This window comes from Lathyrus oleraceus, chromosome 5 (assembly GCF_024323335.1).
Source record: "Lathyrus oleraceus cultivar Zhongwan6 chromosome 5, CAAS_Psat_ZW6_1.0, whole genome shotgun sequence".
NCBI lineage: Eukaryota > Viridiplantae > Streptophyta > Magnoliopsida > Fabales > Fabaceae > Lathyrus > Lathyrus oleraceus.
This window is the reverse complement of record NC_066583.1, coordinates 104,819,626-104,839,417: the sequence shown is the minus strand read 5'-3', so window position 1 is coordinate 104,839,417 and position 19,792 is coordinate 104,819,626. Positions and strand designations below refer to the sequence as shown.

Below are 19,792 nucleotides of genomic sequence, written 5' to 3'. Positions count from 1 at the left end.
AGAACACACACAAAAACACTCCAAAAGTCACTGATCTTCCAGCCATATAGAGTACAAGGCTATCACATTCAAGGGTTGTGTCTCACAGCGATCTCCGTATGAAATCTAGCAAATATCATCTGGCATGATGATGTCAAAAGCAACTTGAAACGACTCAATTGCCTGGTTCCCTATGAGAAAATATCTTTTGTTGTTGTCATGCATTTTGCTACAATCAAACAATCATAAAAGAGACATGTCATAACTTGGAAACATAAACAAGGCAAGCCAAAGAACAAAGCACAATAGAGAGATGTAATAACATGATATTAGATAACAAGTTATTCTAGATTTCAATCTCCAGACTAAGGGTCCGAATTTTATAACCTGGATTGCACTAAGACAAACATGCCAACAAGAGAACATATCACACGAACCCTAAGCTTTATTGCTAAAAAAATCAATGCAAGGCAAATATGAAGGATCGAAGCAAACCTAGACAAATGCAAAGCGGTGATTCAGATGAGCTCACCTACTTCAAAGAAGGAGATTCAAAGACTAAATGTTGATTGTGAAGAAGAATTTATATCTTTGAAGAAAACCTTAGCAACACCTCTGGTACTTAGGCGCCCATCTCTGAGGGGATTTTGTATATATAAATAGATGCTGCCTAAGGAGATCTAAGTGTTTCTTTGATTAGAGAACCCAACGACCATAAAATACTGGTGTATTTCATTTCCAAAGCATTGGCGGGGGAAGAAACTCAATACCAGAAGATTGTAAAGGAAACATTGGCATTAGTTATAGCATCCCACAAATTGTGATGGTACTTCCTTGCACATTCCATTATTGTCCGAACATATCTACCCCTGAAATATATGCTTTACATACCGAACCTAGCCGGACATTTAAAGAATGTGGGCCTTTGAGTTACCTAAGTTTGAGGTGTCCTTTGAAGCAAGGAAAGCTTTGAAATCCTAGTTATTCGCCGACTTCTTGGCGGAGATGACTCCTAGATCCCCCGTAGCCAGATCTTACATGGGTGGTCTTCACTAACTGACCGTCCAATAGCAAGGTAAGTGGCGCAAGGGTGATCTTAGAGAACAATTCTAGTTTATTAGTGTAAATGTCTTGATGATTTCAATTCCCATCCACCAATAACAAAGTCGAATATGAGGTTGTCATTACCAGGATCACACTCATAGAGAAATGGGAGAGGAATATGTTTAAGTGCGAACAGACTCCCAATTGTTTGTTTCCTGGATAAAGGGAGAAGCCCAAGCAAAAACCCTTTGCTCCATAAGTACCTCAAACTGGATGTGAGAAAGCTAGCAGAATTCGAGTCGTTCAAAATTGATCATGTGCATCAGGAGGGATACAGCAGAGCCGATGTCCTATCTCGGTTAGCCAGCACCCAAAACTACATAATCAACCACTATTTCGTCCATGTGATTTAAAATAAACAACAACATAAAAATGAAAGAGAACTCAGTAGCTGTAGTAAGCAACACAACTTCACCCTCTTGAATGACCCCGGTTCAACAATACATCGAGTCCATGATACTTCCAACAGATCCATCTAACATGATGTTGGTAAAGAAAATTTCAGTGGGTACACCGTAGTCGAAGGTAATTTATACAAAAGGGGTTACCTGAGGTGCTTGGAAAAGGATGAAGCTGATTACGCCCTCTTAGAAGTGCATGAAGGGATAGCTGGGCAACACCTGAGGGAAAAGGCATTTTTGCTAAGAAATTTCTGAGGGAGGGATACTATTGGGCGATCTTAGTCGAGGACACCCAGGAGTACGTGAAAAAATGAGATCAGTTCCAAAGGCTCGAGGATGTCTCTAACACCCCGGTCATCAAACTTCACATATTTATGTCACCCTGGTCATTCATGCAATGAGGAATGGACTTTCCCAATCCTTTCACTCTAGCACCAAGGAATAATTGATATGGTATTATTGTTGTTGACTAATTTACCAATTGGATCGAAGCTGAGGTATTTAGATAATATCACCGCGAAAAACATCATAAAATTGATTAAAAATAATATATTGGTCAGGTTTAGAGAGCCTTGAGTCTTTGTCACAAATAATGGAACACAATTTAAAGACAAAAAACTAAAAGCTTCTTGAAAGAGTTAAGAATCAAACAACATTTCGCATCAGTGGATCATCCTCAAAAAAACTGTCAAGTCGAAACTGCCAATCGAATAATAATAAAAGGCTTGAAGTGATGGTTGGAACAAGCCAAACACAATTAGGTCGATGAACTACGGCATGTTTTATGGGCTTATCGTACTACACAATATTCCACCACGAGAGAGAGCTCTTTTTGTTTAACATATGGAATATACGATGTTATTCTAGGAGAAGTTGAAGAGTTGAGTTGGAGAAAAATGAATCCATTTCCAAAAAGCAACAGAAAGGCTAATAGAGAGGAAATTGACCTTTCATAAGAGAATAGAATGGTAGCCACCTTCACTAGAACTATCATTAAACAAAGGATAGCTTTGGGGTACAATCGTCGAGTTCGGTCCCAGGAATTCCAAATTGTATATCTAATACTAAGGAGAGCGGACATTAAAAATAAAAATGCCCGAGATTAGAATCTAGATTCTAATTTGGAAGGCCTCTACCGCGTATGAGCCAACACTCGGAGAGGGGCGTACCTCCCAGCATCCCTCGATGGAGAACAAGTATTGAGGACACGGAACATCGCTAAATTGAAGAAGTATTACAACTAGTAATTTATATTAATGTCGTCGTATTATAGTTAATGTGTTATCTTAAATCAATTTCTATATAATAACTGAATCCAATAATAATAAAAATATTTACTTGTTATTGCGATCTTTCTCGTTTCTCGTATTGCAAGACAACGAAAAACGAAGTCACCTGCATTCCTACGTATCTGATACAGACTAAGCACATTATTACATATTTCATACGACTTAAAACACATTCCTCCATTCATGCGTATTCGATAGGAACTATAAATGCATTATTGTATACCTGATATGGCTTAAAATGCATTCCCCCATTCATGTGTATCTGATACAGACTAAACATATTATTGTATATCTGATACGGCTTAAAACGCATTCAACACATTCATGTGTATTTGATACTAACTATGCATATTATTGTGTATTTGATACGGCTTTAAAGCCATTACTCTCACCAATGCGTAGCTGACGCAACCCCCTTTAAGATTAGTCAGTCCAAGGGCATTAGGTGGTGGAGCCTGAGCATCCACCTCGATCCGAGTCATACCTCGGGGGCAGGAACAAGGATACTACCCTTTGCTCGGGAACAATGCTCTATAATGCAGAGCGTAATACAAAGACACACATCCTGATGAACTAAAGCCCATTGTACAGAGAGTTGGTATCTAGATTTGCTAAGTACAATACAACAATATAACACATCAATAAAAATCAAAAGGAACAAAAAAACAAAAGCCATATGATGTATCAAAATTACAGATTACATATGACTATGGTAAGGAGAAAGAGACGTAGAAAGCCATAAGACCAGGAACTATTGATTCCAATTGAGCAAGAACATTATTAAATACAACCTCTTTTAGGTCGTCATCAGAAACAAACGGAAACTAGTCACTTAAGGTGACATGTACTCCCTGAAGAGCCTTTAGATCTTCAGTCGAGCCAACTTTCTTCTCCTCAATTTCGAATATGAGGTTTCAGGCTACAAGAGACAAAACTTTCGACTCAATTTCCCTATGGAGACCATCCTGGTCCTTCTCTTCAAATTGCTTTACAAGTTTAGTCATACAATCGTACAAGGCATCAAAGAACCCAAACAATTTCATTTCATCTAGAAAAGAAGAACCGACGTTCAAACGGGCACGCAACACAGAACATTCCCTCTTGAAACTAGCCACATTTGCCTAGGCCAAGTCATTACAACTTTAGAACCCTCAATCTCTCGAGAAAGGGAACATGGGAATAAAAGGTTTGTATGACCGGATGCAAGTTGATTTAAAAGAGGAACGACCCATATGACTATATAGGTTGATCTTGCCAACAAATTTTCCAATAGAGGAGTGCTGATGAATATGATTATAGTCATCAACTAACATACATTCTCTCATCTTCGCTGCAGTTTGTGGCCAACAACCAACCATTATAGAGGGCAATGGAATCATAGTATCCTCCAAATGAATACTCGAAGTAGATTCATACTTCTTCAAATTTTTCTTCTTTATCGAACTCCCTAGGCGACTATTTTACCCTAAACCTTATTGATAGCACGGTCGTGGTTACTCTTAATCCGACTCCCCGAAGACATAAAAGCAAATAAGGGAGCCCTAGAATCTAACATAGGAGCAATGGATCCAGACAATTAGTTCTTCTTTTTTAGATCATCTATAAGTTAAAGATATTTAACCAATAAGATAATAGGAGAAAATGCATATTTCAAGTGAAAGAATATAATAAATAATACGAAAAATATTTCTCCTCTCATCCACAGACTTTGCATCCGCAATGTTGTGAGAGTGTATTTCTGAATTAGAAAAGAAAATCAATGTTTTCTTCATCACCTTTTCCACATCGTAAGAGACTCATACGAAACTAATGATCTTTAGCTTTCCAAGAGAAATGATCCGAGGACCAAAATCGCCTCCTCCTTTCAGAACAAGCTGTCGGGGCCAAAGAAGAAGAAGAAACAATGCAAAATTCATTATGAGCAAGAGGAGAAAGAGAGGAAACTAGAAAATAACCCTCTTTAAATTTCTTCCGACTGTCGATATAAACATGGAAAATCTTGTTCCTTAAATTGAGAAGAGAAACGAGCCACTGCCTTGACTCTTGGAAAAAGGATTAACTTCAAAGACATGTAAAAATCGGTTTAAGAAAGTCGACTCCATACTCCCCTGATATTCATACCATTATTAGAAAACCCTCACAAAAGCCCAAGCACAGTGATGAAGTTGTGACGGGGGAATGCAAAGATGTTACAATACCCTTTTTTCAAAAGAAGTTAAGGGGTGTCGTACCCCTTATTTCTCAAAGATGCAAGAGTAAAAAGGGACAGAGCATCCTTCGAATGTATGGAATATCATCTTATCTATATGGACCGCCAAAATTTTCTAGTCTGAAAAAGACCACACTTCAAAAGGAACCTCGTCCCTCTCGATAAACTTTGAGGGAATTCCCAAATATCGCGGGTCTACCCATGAATAATCTCCAACATTTGTTGCCACCATGTCTATAATAGTTCCGCCCACACAATTGATAGATCCGGTGGAAACATTTAGATGATACTTAGAAGACAATGTCCAATGCTAGAAAAAACCAATCACCAAGGAACATTGCAAGGGGTAAAATGGTTTTTTATAGAAAAACCAACCAAATATTAACGATCCAGATTAAAATCGAAACAACAATCCAAGGTAAACATGTCGCTTGTTGACAAAAACACTCAATCATCCTAAGAAATTAAATCATTCTCTAGCTTGTGTCACTAGGCGAACGTGAGAGTAGCAGGTATCGAAGCGGTTTTGAGACAAGAAATCATTTAATGCTCTTGTCCTCCACTACTTTCCAACTGATCCCAATAGATTCATTTCTATTTCACCTCGGACCACGACATAGAGGTCGATATGCATTAGTTAAGGCTTCACCTGACTCCTTCAGTGCCCAACAAAGTTTTTGGGGCAACTATTTTGGACCGGCCAAAGGTCCAAATTGACCAAGGCCCAATCCATCTCAAGCCCACTCTACTCGACCCAAGATATAAAAATATTTCACATGTTATGAGAAGGTACACAATCACTGATCTCCAATTTCAATATACCCATATTAAATCTTGAACTGACTTGGGTGTTGGAATGTTAACCGTGCAAGTGTACCCCGCGCCACTATGTAGGAAATCGGAGCCACCATTCAAGATCAACAATTATCTAACTCTCAACATTACTGATTCCTTCAAGAAATTGAAATATCCTTTTTGATTTCCGAACTAAACATTATTAATAATAATAATAGTAATAAATAATAATAATAATAATAATAATAATAAACAATAAAAATTTACTCGTGTTTTCTATATAATTATATTTTTGGTAGCTAAAATATTTATTATAAAATTTATCGAATATAATTGTCCTTTATAATTAATTTTAAAATAATCATCATTTTTCTTTTGTTTGTAGATAACATGGTATAAATTCGGACACACAACTATGAAAAAAATTCATCAAAGAGTAACGATATTCTTACACCCAAATTCTTCTTACATCAATAAACAATATTATTTAAATAAAATAATATTAAAATTTTATTTTAAATAAAAAATATTTTAAAAAATATTTTTTAAACAAATTAATTTCAGAATAAAAATATAACATTTGATCTACATTTGATCATAAATGAATAAACTCTAAAATCAAAGATGTAAGCAATAAACTCATGCATTTGGGTTTCCAATAACCACTTCATTGAGAGGTTGGAGTTAGCATGAGGGATGCATGTAAATATAGTTTAATACTAGTAAATAAAGATGTAACTAAGAAACTCATGCATTTGAGTTTCCAATTACCACTTCATTAAGGGGTTGGGATTAACATGAAGTCTGCATGTAAATATAATTTGATAAATATAGAGAAGTCATAAATGAATAAACTATATGTAAATAACGAAGTCATGCTTTTGGTTTTGTATAGCCACTTCATTGTGGGGGGTTGGAATTAGCCTGAGGTATGCATGTAAATATAGTTTAATAAATAAAGAGAAGCCTCTATGCTTAAACTTTAAAACGAGTTTTTAGAATTACAACACCAAATTATTTCTCAAACACTTTTAATCATGTCTTTCTCCCATTCTAAAACACGCAAAAGAAAAAAAATCTAAATGCGATCTATTTTTGTTATAATATATTAAATTAGTGCACTCTAATACTGATATTTCAATTTATTTGGTATCATATCACTTATATTTTAATTTTAGTGCACTCTAATACTGATATTTCAATTTATTTGGTATCATATCACTTATATTTTAATTTTCAAAACTCATCTTCATTTTTTAAAAGGCAAAATAACATTGGGTTAGAGATCACGGATTCAAATCCTAACAAAATACAAAAAAATATATTAATTTGACAATTACTGATTAACTTTGATACATATTATTTTCATAAAATTTAAATAATATTTTTTTATATTAATTTTTTGTTATAAATTTAAAGAATATATATATATATATATATATATATATATATATATATATATATATTTTAAATTATTTATATTCTATATTCTTCAAATCATGTCGGATAAATAAATTAAAGACAAATGATAGTATTTTTTACTTCTCATATATAAGGATATAAAACTTGCCAAAATTGATTTATAGTTTTTCTAAATGTTTTTCTTATAGGATCATGAGAGTATAATGAAAAACATGTAATAATGCTTAAAATAAAAACTCTCATCTTTTAACTAATCTCAAAAATTAAATCACATATTTTTTTTATAATATCATCAATAACAAATTAAGGTAATTATTTTTTAAAAAATTACATTAATAATATATTAACCTAACAAATACTTGGTAACTTTAATATATATCTTTTCATAAAATTTATAAAAGAATATTTATATTTTCTTGAGATCATGTTTAAATTTTAACAAATGAAAAAAAAGGAATTTTGATATATTATATATATTTTTTCATAAATTTTTTAAAATAATATTTATATTTTCTTGACATCATGTTGAAATTTTAACAAATAAATAAAAAAGGAATTTTGATATAATATTTCAATATAATATCTCTAAATTAGTTATAAATTATTTATATAGAATTTATAGTATCATCAATTTTTTTATAATAATAATCATAGTCGGTATAAAAAAAACAAAGATGATATTTTTTTAAAGAACTCTAATTATCCCATTAGTATTAATAACAAATCATAGGTTTTATAAAATATTTGAGATGATACATGGTATTAGGTTTAAAATATAAGAAATGAAATTAGTCTATTGTGAAACGATGCCGTTAGGCAAACGAGTACTATACTGAATCCATAGGTTTTGTTTTGTCTACTATCGTCGTCGCTTCGCAACAAAGAGCTCAGGGTTTTATCAGATCAAAACACAAACTTAGATTCAGGTTTCAGTAAAAAAAAGCTATGGCGACGAAGACGACGGAAGAGAGTGTCAAAAAGAAAGAAGGATACAACCTATTAGGTTCACCAACATTCAAAGAGATCGAAAACGGTCGATTCAAATGCGTAGAGACAGGTCACGAAGTGCTCTCCAAAGACATACCCTTTTACTCTAACAGCAAAAAATGTCGATTGGGTCTCATCGATTTTGCTCTCTCTAATAACAAATCCCCTCTTAACATGTTCAATCAAGATCCTCTCTGTCGGTAATTTATTCGTTACTCTAACAGTATGATTCAATGTTTATGTGTTGTGTTTGAGTATGTGGGTTGTTTAGATATTTGTTTGATTTTGTTTGCAGTTCGAAATTGATATGTAAGCTGACCGGAGACAATGTTAATAAGTCGGAAGAACATATCTGGAAGCATATGACTGGGAAAAGATTTCTCAATAAATTAGGTTTGATTTTGGGAATGCTCGTATAAATGAAATATAATTTGTAATAGTTATCTTAGATAGCTTATGAAAATAAGCTATTTCTATATGTTTTCACTAACATCTTGGAGTTTAGTTTGATGCAAAACACAACCGTGGGAGTTTTAGTTAAACAAATTTCTTGAAACATGTTTCTGTTGAGTATGTCCTAAGCGTGTCAACTCATCATTTAGGATCTTGTTAGATGCTATAGAATTAGAGACTGATTTGATTGAAAATCTTCAATTTCATAAACCATTTGCCTTCTGTGAAGTTGGAAGGCTTAATTGTCCAACCGCTTTCAATTGGAGGGCCAGAATTATGATTCACTCTTTTTTTTGTTTGGAATGATGTGGGTGCTTAAATGATATAACAAGGCTTGATTTTCCAACTAATATTAGGATGGATACGAAATTTCTTCGTTGGGGTAAGTAAACACACAATCCCACTGATAGGAAACTGAGTTTTTATATGTGTGATGACCCAATCATTGAGGTCAATGCACATCAGCACAGCTTCTAGAAGCAGTAAGAATAATATTCAGTTAGAGCATTCCCTGATTTTAAGGGATTTTCTGTTATAAAAGAAAGGGGAGGGAAATGATTGGCATTCTTAAAGTTTGTTAGAAAACAGTTAGGAGAGACTTCTCTCTGGTTTAGGAGTTCATAGGACTCTGGTTTACTTTGAGCTCACCAATTTCCAGTTAATAATATACAGTTTCTGTTTCTTGAATTTCCTGAATTTCCCGCTTCTATACCCACAGTTAAGGGATCTCGACTGCCGAATGTTATGTGAATCATATTTTGACTTCATCAAATTATTTTTAAAATATACATTGAAATATGAATTATTCAATCTTCTTCTAATGGTAAAGATCAACAACTGCATGATTGTAGAGAGTCAAAATTCGTTTGTCGAGTATTTGATGGGTTGAATGAGTATTTCTTAGCGCTTTGTTAGCTTATGCGTTTTAGCTTTCATTCATAAACAGATCAACAGGAAGAAGGGAAGTTGTCATGCCAAGGAAAGGAAAATGGTGAGAGTTTACAAGAGAAGCAAAGTGTAGATTGTGGAACTAAAGCTGAGATGAAGAAGAAGAACAAGCAGAAGAACAAGAAGAAGAAGAGGACAAAGAAGAAGAAGGATAAGAAAGTTGAAGAGATTATTTCTGAAGTTAGGAAGTCTTGTAATGAGGAAATAGACACAGAAGAGGACGACTTCTGGATGCCTCCTGCTGGAGAACGCTGGGATAACGACGATGGAGGAGATCGATGGTGTTCAGATTCAGATTCCGAGTCAGAACAGGAAACTGAAGAGGGGGATGTAATTGGTACGTATACTCTCATAATGCATTTTCTCTCAACTCAGATGAGATTCACTGTTTAGATAACTTTTAAAGTCAATACTATAGCTTAGCCTATTGTAAGATGCTTCTGATATCGATAAATAACTACACACATTTATAAAGAAGACAAATGGGAAAGTAAGAATGAATAATTGACATGTAAATCTTGATTAGCAACATAAACAGCTAGATGCTTTTGCTTACATGTTCACATTATTTATTTCTTTATTTCCTTATCTCAATTGATAATGAGATAAGTGATAAGTCGTGTGGTTTCTATGTTACTTGCATGAGAAAACTTCGCTGATTAGATGACATTTTTCATGTAGATGGTGTTGCTGATGAGGACTGCAAGGAGTCGGAAGAGTTATCCTCAAGGTATTTTACTTCAGCAAAGAATACATGAAACAAAATAGTTTTCAAACATTAGGACAAATCAGAAAAATTACCGAAATTTCAAAACTATATGCTGAGTTTCTTTTTCTTATACCTTGCAGAACAAAAAGAATGTCCATAGAAGTTGGACCCAGCAGCTTTGCTTCTAGAAAGAAGAAAAGTAAGAAGACCGACGAGACTTGATATACGATGGTAACTTAAATTTAGTTGGAGTGAAATTAATCCAGGCGAACTTTTGCAGCAAATGATATAGTTATGTCTGATACAAAGTGTTTTTTCCAAATGAACTGTAACATCTATCAGGAAGCTGTTTTTCTTCGGTAGATTTTTGTTGTGAGATCAGCTTAAAACAGTTAAATCTTGTTTCAAACTAAACAATTATATCATGATTTCACAGCAATTACTGTAATATTCCATTACACCAATCATATGGGTGGTAAATTTTGGTGAGATTGAATATTTACTTATAACTTTGGATGAGAAAATAGCTTTAGTAGATAAATTTTTTGTTGTGATTGGTTCATGCATTCATAAAAAGAGCCCTTCTTGCAATGCCAAATGATCAAAGCAGGTTTATCTATGTAATCCCCAAACAATCCTAGATACCATCCATCAAAATTATGTGGATTGATGATGATATTGTTGAATATGAATAAAAAATTGTATTTAATAAAATTGTTGAATATGAATCAAAAAATTGTATTTAATAAAATGATGAATCTTTGTATAAAATTATATTTTTATTTTTTTCTTATGGGTAATACGGATAATAGCGATGGTGTTGATTAGATTATTTCAACATTATCAGCCAAGTCCAAACATCCAAATGAAGTATGCCTCAATCTTTTAGTGTTGGCGAATATGTGTACGTGGAAATTTTCCGCGAGGATCTAGACATCAAACTTATTTTGAAAGATAACTTCTATTCAATAATAGAAGTTAGTATGTAACGTGAAATTGAGTTTACTCATTTTAGAATTTTAATGTAAAATTCGGTAGGGATGAACTAAGTGATAGTGAGAGTTAAGTGATGGTGAAAGTTAGGGATGACAATTCGATCCATTTTCAATTGGCATCTGCAAAATTATCCAAAATGAATAGGGTAAAAACACATATAAATGGGTATGGATACGGGCTCGGGTAATTACCCATAAGAATAAGCGGGTACGGGTGCGGGTATGAACATCTTGGTACCCACCCCGTCTCATACATATACAATAAATATTTATGTATTTTCATTTATATTTTCATATTTTAATTTATATTATTATATAAAAATATATGTGTATCAATGTTAAATCATTACTTAGTTAATATAAGTATTTGTTTATTTTAGTGTTGGCGAATATGTGTATGTGGAACCTTTCCGCAAGGATCTAGACATCAAACTTATTTTGAAAGATAACTTCTATTCAATAATAGAAGTTAGTATGTAAGGTGAGGTTGAGTTTACTCATTTCAGAATTTTAATGTGAAATTCGGTTCAATAATAGAAGTTAGTATGTAAGATGAGGTTGAGTTTACTCATTTCAGAATTTTAATGTGAAATTCGGTAGGGATGAACTAAGTGATGGTGAGAGTTAGGGATGACAATTCGATCCATTTTCAATTGACATCCGCAAAATTATCCAAAATGAATAGGGTAAAAACACACAAAAATGGGTATGAGTACGGGCTCGGGTAATTACCCACAAAAATAAGCGGGTACGGGTGCGGGTATGAGCATCTTGGTACCCACCCCGTCTCATACATGCACAATATATATTTATATATTTTCATTTATATTTTCATATTTTAATTTATATTATTATATAAAAATATATGTGTATCAATTTTAAAAAGTATATCAATGTTAAATCATTACTTAGTTAATATAAGTGTTTGTTTATTTCAACAATTGAATTTTTTTTAATGTTTTTAAAAACATAAAATTATATGATATTTACTAATTGATATATTTATTTTTAATAGGAATACGGGTACGAGTACTTACATACGAATGCTAACTTTGACGTCCAAACAGGTATGAGCTCGAATGAGGATTTTTTTTAAATTACGGATATAGGAATGGATACTCTAGTATCCTGTCCAAACTCTGTCCATTACGATCCTTAGTGAGAGTATATTCTGGGAGAGTAACAATAGGTGAATGGTTGATGAAGAGCTATGAAAGTTGAGGGTTTAAATAGGAAGATAGGGAGGTAATGTTTGTTGATTCAGTTAGGTTTAGATTAATTAGAGCCCTAGGATGGTCATTCGAGGGAAGGGGTAAGTTAGTTTGAATTTGTGTTTTCTCAATGGTAGATTTGAGAGAATTCAGTGTTAATTAAGGGTAATTTGGGTTAGTTTGAGGAGAGTTAAATAAAAGGGAGAAGTTCAATTTTCTTTTTTTCCCTATATTCATTTTCCCCCATAGTTTTTCTTCTTTATTTTTAGTATAAAATTGTGATAAATTTATACACCGCAAGCTACTTATAAATACTTTACAGCAAAATGTTTTAATCTTTGTTAACGTGATAAAAATAGTGTCCACCATTCCACTATTATAATGTGATAATATCTTTTTCTATTGGTATATAAATCTTTCTCATACTTACTTTACTTGGTGATCAAAACAGAATTGATATATCCAAGCCTGATTTATTAAATAGACACTTTTAGTTTGAGTTAGATTTTTAATCCTGTGATACATTCTGTTACTTGCCTAATAATGGTATTTATATTCACTTTTACAATGGATTCATTGCTTGTGTACTCTTAGTTTTGGTTAAGATATCTCTGATGTCTCCTCAAAAATCATCTACGCATTCAAAAATAAAAAAAAACGATACCCAAATCATAGCCCTAAACATGATCTATGACGAAAACATAATAATAATATGAAAACGGTGATAAAGGTTTAAGCCATGTCACATTCAAGAAACAAACAAAAAGCCTAGAGAGTTAGAAAAGGAAATTAATATAGGAAGAAAGAAAGACATGAGAGTGGAAATTGTGTACAGAGAGAGAAGCGTGTTATTGATCTTAGAAGGTTTGGGTTTTCGGGGCATTGTGTTGTGTGTAGGAGGAGAGGAAGTTGAAGCGAAAAGAAGAAGAGTGTTGGTGGAGTATGTGTAAAGTCACATCGTACTACAAAAGAAATAAACCGAAGAAATTTGAAACTGGAAAAGAGAAACAAATTTACAAGCCAAACGCACTTTTGACTTTTCGTAATGACAATAGTTTTTCGGATAGAATAGTTTTAAAAGATGTATATTCAATTTTATAGAAATTTGATAAAATAATTTTTTTAGTCTCTTAACTTTATCTTAGGTTCAATTTGATTCCTTAATACTATTAAAAAAATTATTTTTAGTGATAGAAAAGTTCTGGTAACCCATAGTTAGACGTATAATCGATTTGGTTTGGACTGATTTTTAATCCAAAAAAGGTCCGAACCGATGATATCTTTATCGGTTTTGTTTGGTTTGGTTTTTAATATTTTTCAAAAATGAATCTGAACCAAACTAACCGATTTGGTTTGGTTTTGTTTGATTCGATTGATCGAATTTCAATGTTTTTTTTCAAATATTTTATTCATCCGTGTATATTCCACTATTGTGTTTTTTGGCGTATTTTATGTTATTATTTTTTAAAATAATACATTTCATATCATTTATTCCATGCTCTATTTTTTCAAACAAATTATAAGTTTCTCTTAATCCATATGAAATAGTGACATGATTTCTATTGCATCATGAAATAAATTCACTATCATAAAAGTTGACACTTGGCATCAGAAGGTTAAGAAGGATTTGAAATCTTAATAAATAGAACACAACAAAACACACATCAATTAACATGTTTTATACCTCAAACAGGCATCAAAATTATTTTGTAGCAAGACTAGAAGAACTTAAACATGAAGAAGACGACTATAACATATTAGAAACAAGACAGAGAGAGAAACACTTGTTGAGGGCAACGGGAGCCATAGTTCACTGAAAGCAAATTTGACTTATGGTTGTTACTTTCTATGTTTTGGAGTTTTGTTCTAGGTGTGTGTTTTGTTGAAAGGAAGGAAGTGTAAACAAAGATGTAGAATGGTTGGACTTATACAAAATTTTGGTTTAATGATGGGTGAAATAAAAGATTTAGAGCGTAATTATGTCCATTGGTTCGATTCATCAGTTTGATGGTTCCTAAAAACAAAAACCAAGAACCAAACCAAACCACATTGGTTTTCATTGGTTTGGTTTGGTTTTAGAATTGAACAAAAACAATCGGACTTATTTCGGTTTGGTTTGGTTTGGATTTTCGATTTAATTGATTATTTCTAATCCTCTTACACCTCTAACTGTAGCGATTGAATTAGCCATCAAAATTTGATATTCATAGTCAACTTTAAGAAATAACTAAATCGGTCATTAAAATAAATTAGCGATCAATTTAGCGACTAAAATTTTGTGACAGTTTATTCGGGCTCAAAAAAATGTTTTTATATAAAAATTAATTTATATAAAAAAATCAGAGACCAAAAGCTAATATTTTTTTTCTACTTTTTAATCCTCTTTATTATGTTATCATTTCCCTTCTAATTTCTTTTGAAGATTTTAATTCTCTTTCAATTTTTTTTTTTTTTAGTAAAAGTTTCACCTTTGTAATATCTTAACAAATAAAACAATTATTTATATAAAAAATAATATCAATTTATATTTATATTTGTATAAAAGTAAATTTTATTTTCATTATACAGTTTTCATATGCGCATAATGGAATTGCATAATAAAATTAAATTTTATATAGTGATTTTCTAAATATTATTTAGAAATTTTTATTTCTTTGTTTTATAGATATCAAAAGATATTAAGTGGTGTAATAGTAAGTCTTATTAAAATTTGTGAGGTCATGAGTTAGATTCTTGGGTTTGATAACTTTTAATTTTATTTTACGAAATTCAGTCCATAAATTTCGGTCACTATATTCGCCGCAAAAGCTTAGCGACTAGTACCTTTTTTATTGAAAAGTGATGGTCGCTAAATCGGTCGTAAAACATTTTAGTGATCGATTTTTAAGTTTTTTCAGTCTTTAATTCGGTCACTAAAATAAAATTTTCTAGTAGTGTAAGTTTTAAAAAGACCAAATTAATCCTTTAACTCTTAAAGTATGTCCTCGTTAAACCTTTATGTTAGCAATGTTAGTCATAGTAAAATATCACTCAAAATAGGGTCCAGTTGGCACATATGTGGCGTTGATTTGGAAATAACATTATAATAAAAAGCAATTCAAAGTCTGAAATCACTTAATATCCAAAATCAATTTTCCAGTTGAACAAGCCTTAGCAGAGAGTCTTTGCGTGAAGACGAGGAGGAGACGGGACGATTTGCCAAATTGAAAGCATTTTTTAGGCGATATCGAAGGCGATATCAAAGAAGATAAATGAAGACGCTATTGAAGACACCATTGTTGAATATAGTAATATGTATTTTCACGAATTCGTTCAGCAACTAGTACTTGTAGTTTTAGGGCTTTTGTTTTTTTCAAATGTTATCTGTATTAGATTTGAGGATTATACGCATTTAGTTGTTTAATGTTTAATATTTTAAAATGTATTAGTTTTAAGAGCTTTGTCTTTTTTGAATTTAATTTGTATCTATATTAGGGCACAATTTAATTTCAAAATTGATTTAAATAGGTCAAAATGGACGAATATTTACAACTAAGAATTCATCACAGTGGTGAATTCATTGATGATGAATTCAATGTGTATGAAGGAGGAATGGTTGATGATTTTAAAATAGATGTTGACAAGTAGAGTTTTTTTGAGTTGGTAGGTATACTAAAAGAGTTAGGTTAGAGGGAATTTGAGACAACATATTAAAAGGACCCTGTAGCGGTAAATTCATGACCATTAAGCTATGGATAAAATTAACGTCAATAAAACCAGAGTCGCCACCGCGCTTTTATTGTTTCCAAAGGAAAAGAGAAAAGTACGAACAAAACCCAAAGATAAGAAGTTTTCAAATCAAAACTAATAAAATGTCAGAGATTACAGGTAAGGGGGTTGGTTACACAGAGGGAAGGTGTTAGCATCCAAAGTGTCCTAGGGAGCCCTTTTTTTTATGTGTGTATGTGTTTTGGTATAAAATGATGTTTGAAATAAATAGAGTGTGAAGATGAGAAAAGAATTCATTAATTATATTTTTGTGTTTGACAAGACATTCGGACTTGTGCCTACCGACTAACATAAAAATGAGGGATCAAAACCTCGTAGTTCATGGTATCAATTTCAAAGTGACTGAATTGTTTTTAACAAAAGTTTAAATTTAAAAGAGGCACAAAGGGTCCAAAAGTTTGAATGAGTGTTAGTTCTTTTTTGTCTTTTGAAATTTTAAGTCAATATGATTAGATTCATTTACAAGTTTGATTGAGAAAAGAGTTTAAAAATACAATGACATAAGGCCAAAGTTTCTAATTTGCAATAAGGTCTAAGTTTTGAAATCACAAGGAAAGAAATTTTTGAAAAGGGGGAGAGATTTTAAATTAAAGAAGTGGGAGGAAATGAAGAGACTAATCCTAAGCAGAAATCTAAAAGTTAAGAGTTGAAAAGATCTGATCAATGAGATGCAATCCAACAGACAATAATGTTATATAGAAAACTCACTTTTCCATTGGACTTTGAATCAAGTAACATCAATAAGCAAGTAGGAAAATGAAGATCAAGACATCAAATAAAGATAGCCACATCCAAGCAAGCAACTTCATAGTCTTCTTCTTCTCATGCATCAGATGACATACTCCTTGATTGACTCAGAATAAGGCATTAAACACAGGTTCAAAGTAACAGTTGTATCAAGACCATGTAGCAGATGAATTCATGTGGATCCCAATACTTGCATCAAATGAAAGCTCAAATCACAATAACTTGGTTTCAGAAATGTTGGCATTGGCCAAGTCCTTTTGCATTGGGGATGTTGCCTAGTTCTAAGTCCAAGAGTTCAGATCAAATTCAACAGTCCACACAAATATTTTTTAGGATTTTTGTTGATTATTAAGTATTTTAAGGTCCTCAGACCACAAACACAAACAAAATACACAAACAAATATATACAAGTTAAATGACATGTAAATGACAAATGAAATGGTAAATGACTTGAATTTAAATTGCATAAAGTAAATGACTTGAAATTAAAAGGAAGAATAATAAAAATATAACTAAAATAAATTTTCTAAAAATAATCCCTAATATTAATGGATCATTAACTAAAAGAAACCACTAATAATACAAATAAAAATATAACTAAAATAAATTTTAAATAAAGTTAATAATTAAATATAAATTCTATATCTATCAGTTGACTTTGACTATTTTCTTATGGTGAGATATAAATAAGTGACTACGTGGCAGCTTGATTTCCGTTTAATTTTAACTTTTTCTTTTTTTGAAAAAAATCTCCACCACATAACACAAATTTATGTGCTTTCTAAGTTCTATCATCATATCTATAAACAACATGTGACTCAGAAACAACAAACCGAACAATGCCAAGTTTTAGTGACCCCAAACTATCCAAACAAATTCCTCACTAAAACCAAAACCTACTAACTGAATTACACAGGGTGTTGTAATTTGTGATGAAGGAACACAATCTCAAAATTCTGATTGCAACAACACTGAAAGTGCTTACGATGCTGTCATTATTCTGTTGCACAAACGTTGCAATTACCACAACCAACAACCTCAATCCACTGATCCTAATACCAGGTAATGGAGGAAACCAACTAGAAGCAAAACTAACCACACAATACAAACCTTCTACCTTAATTTGTGATCCATGGTACCCTCCTTTCAAGAAGAAAAATGGATGGTTCAGATTATGGTTTGATACAACCGTTTTACTTGCTCCTTTCACAAGATGTTTTGCTTCTCGCATGACTCTTTACTATGACAAACAACTTGATGATTTCTTTAATGCCCCTGGAGTACTCACACGTGTCCCTCGCTTTGGTTCTACCTATTCTCTTCTGTATCTCGATCCTAGTCTCAAGTAAGCTTCTTTTCATAATCATGTTTTTAAAATTTGTCTATGTTTCTGCACTTTGTTTTAGGATTTTGTTTATGGGACAAGACAAGTCCTAGAATGTTTCAAGGATCTAACAATAATTTCTGTTACATTATTGTAATGTTTTTTATGTATAGGGTTGTGACAGATTATATGGCACCTTTAGTTGAATCATTAGAGCAACTTGGTTACATAGATGGTGAAAATCTGTTTGGAGCTCCTTATGATTTTCGATATGGTTTAGCAGCACCGGGTCATCCATCTCGAGTAGGTTCGAAATTCTTAAACGATTTGAAAATTTTGATAGAAGAAGCGAGCAATTCCAATGGAGGAAAACCAGTGATACTTGTTTCACATAGTTTAGGAGGTTTATATGTTCTTGAACTCCTTAATCGAAATCCGTCTTCTTGGCGAAAGAAATTCGTTAAACATTTTATAGCACTTTCTGCTCCATGGGGTGGAACTGTTGATGAAATGTTTACTTTTGCTTCGGGGAATTCTTTGGGGGTACCATTAGTAAACCCTTTGATAGTGAGAAATGAGCAGAGAAGTTCTGAGAGTAATCTATGGCTTTTGCCTAATCCTAAGATGTTTGATGCTGAAAAACCATTAGTTACTACTCCGAATAGAAACTATTCAGCTCATGATATGGTTGATTTTCTCAAAGATATTGGTTATCCTGAAGGAGTTTATCCTTATGAAACTCGAATTTTGCCGTTGATAGCGAAGATAGAAGCACCAGAAGTCGATATAACTTGTATTGTAGGGGAGGGTGTGAGGACTCCTGAGGAATTGTTCTATAGGAATGGTGATTTTGATGAACCGCCGGAGTTTTTGTATGGTGATGGCGATGGAACTGTGAACATGGTGAGCTTGTTGGCACTTGAAAAGTTATGGAAAGATGAGAAAAATCAGTCTTTGAAAGTGATTAAGATTGAAGGGGTGTCTCATACTTCAATATTGAAAGATAAAGTTGCACTTGATGAAATAATTGGTGAGATTAGTAGAATTAATTCTAATGTTCAACTTGGTTTGAGCAATGTTTCTTTTGCTATATCTGATGCAAAATGATTGCAGACATGTGTAATTGTGTATACAGTATAGTAGTACCAATGTGCAAATTAAATTTTCTGTGGAGTTTTGAAATTTGTAATGGAATTTACTTATTGATTGCTATGATGCGAATATATGAAAGAAATATTTTAACCATTGTGATGTTTTGAATACTGTGTTAAGTTTGAACTTTGATCAACATTAATGATGACTGAGTTTTTGAAAATGTGCATTCTTGAATTTTAATTACTAGTGTAATATCTTGATTTCCCAATATTCATTGATGAGATGAGTAAGAATGTCAAATTTAGAGTGATGGAAAACAAGATCAGTAAGGAGTGAGCAAAAAAGGGCAAGTTAAC

At 32.5% G+C, this 19,792-nt stretch overlaps 2 protein-coding genes across 2 annotated transcripts; both read left to right on the top strand.

Annotated features, from left to right (window-relative positions):
- The first annotated feature begins 7,999 nt into the window (after positions 1-7,999).
- LOC127088006 (uncharacterized) lies at positions 8,000-10,785 on the top strand. The gene is made up of 5 exons (XM_051028917.1): positions 8,000-8,386; positions 8,482-8,579; positions 9,586-9,924; positions 10,269-10,317; positions 10,437-10,785. Exons 1-5 carry the CDS (start codon positions 8,145-8,147, stop codon positions 10,516-10,518), a joined length of 810 nt encoding a protein of 269 aa, XP_050884874.1. The 5' UTR covers positions 8,000-8,144; the 3' UTR covers positions 10,519-10,785.
- A 7,024-nt stretch (positions 10,786-17,809) lies between these two features.
- LOC127088005 (lecithin-cholesterol acyltransferase-like 1) lies at positions 17,810-19,586 on the top strand. Its single transcript, XM_051028916.1, has 2 exons — positions 17,810-18,362; positions 18,515-19,586. Exons 1-2 carry the CDS (start codon positions 17,950-17,952, stop codon positions 19,446-19,448), a joined length of 1,347 nt encoding a protein of 448 aa, XP_050884873.1. The 5' UTR covers positions 17,810-17,949; the 3' UTR covers positions 19,449-19,586.
- The last annotated feature ends 206 nt before the right edge of the window (positions 19,587-19,792 follow it).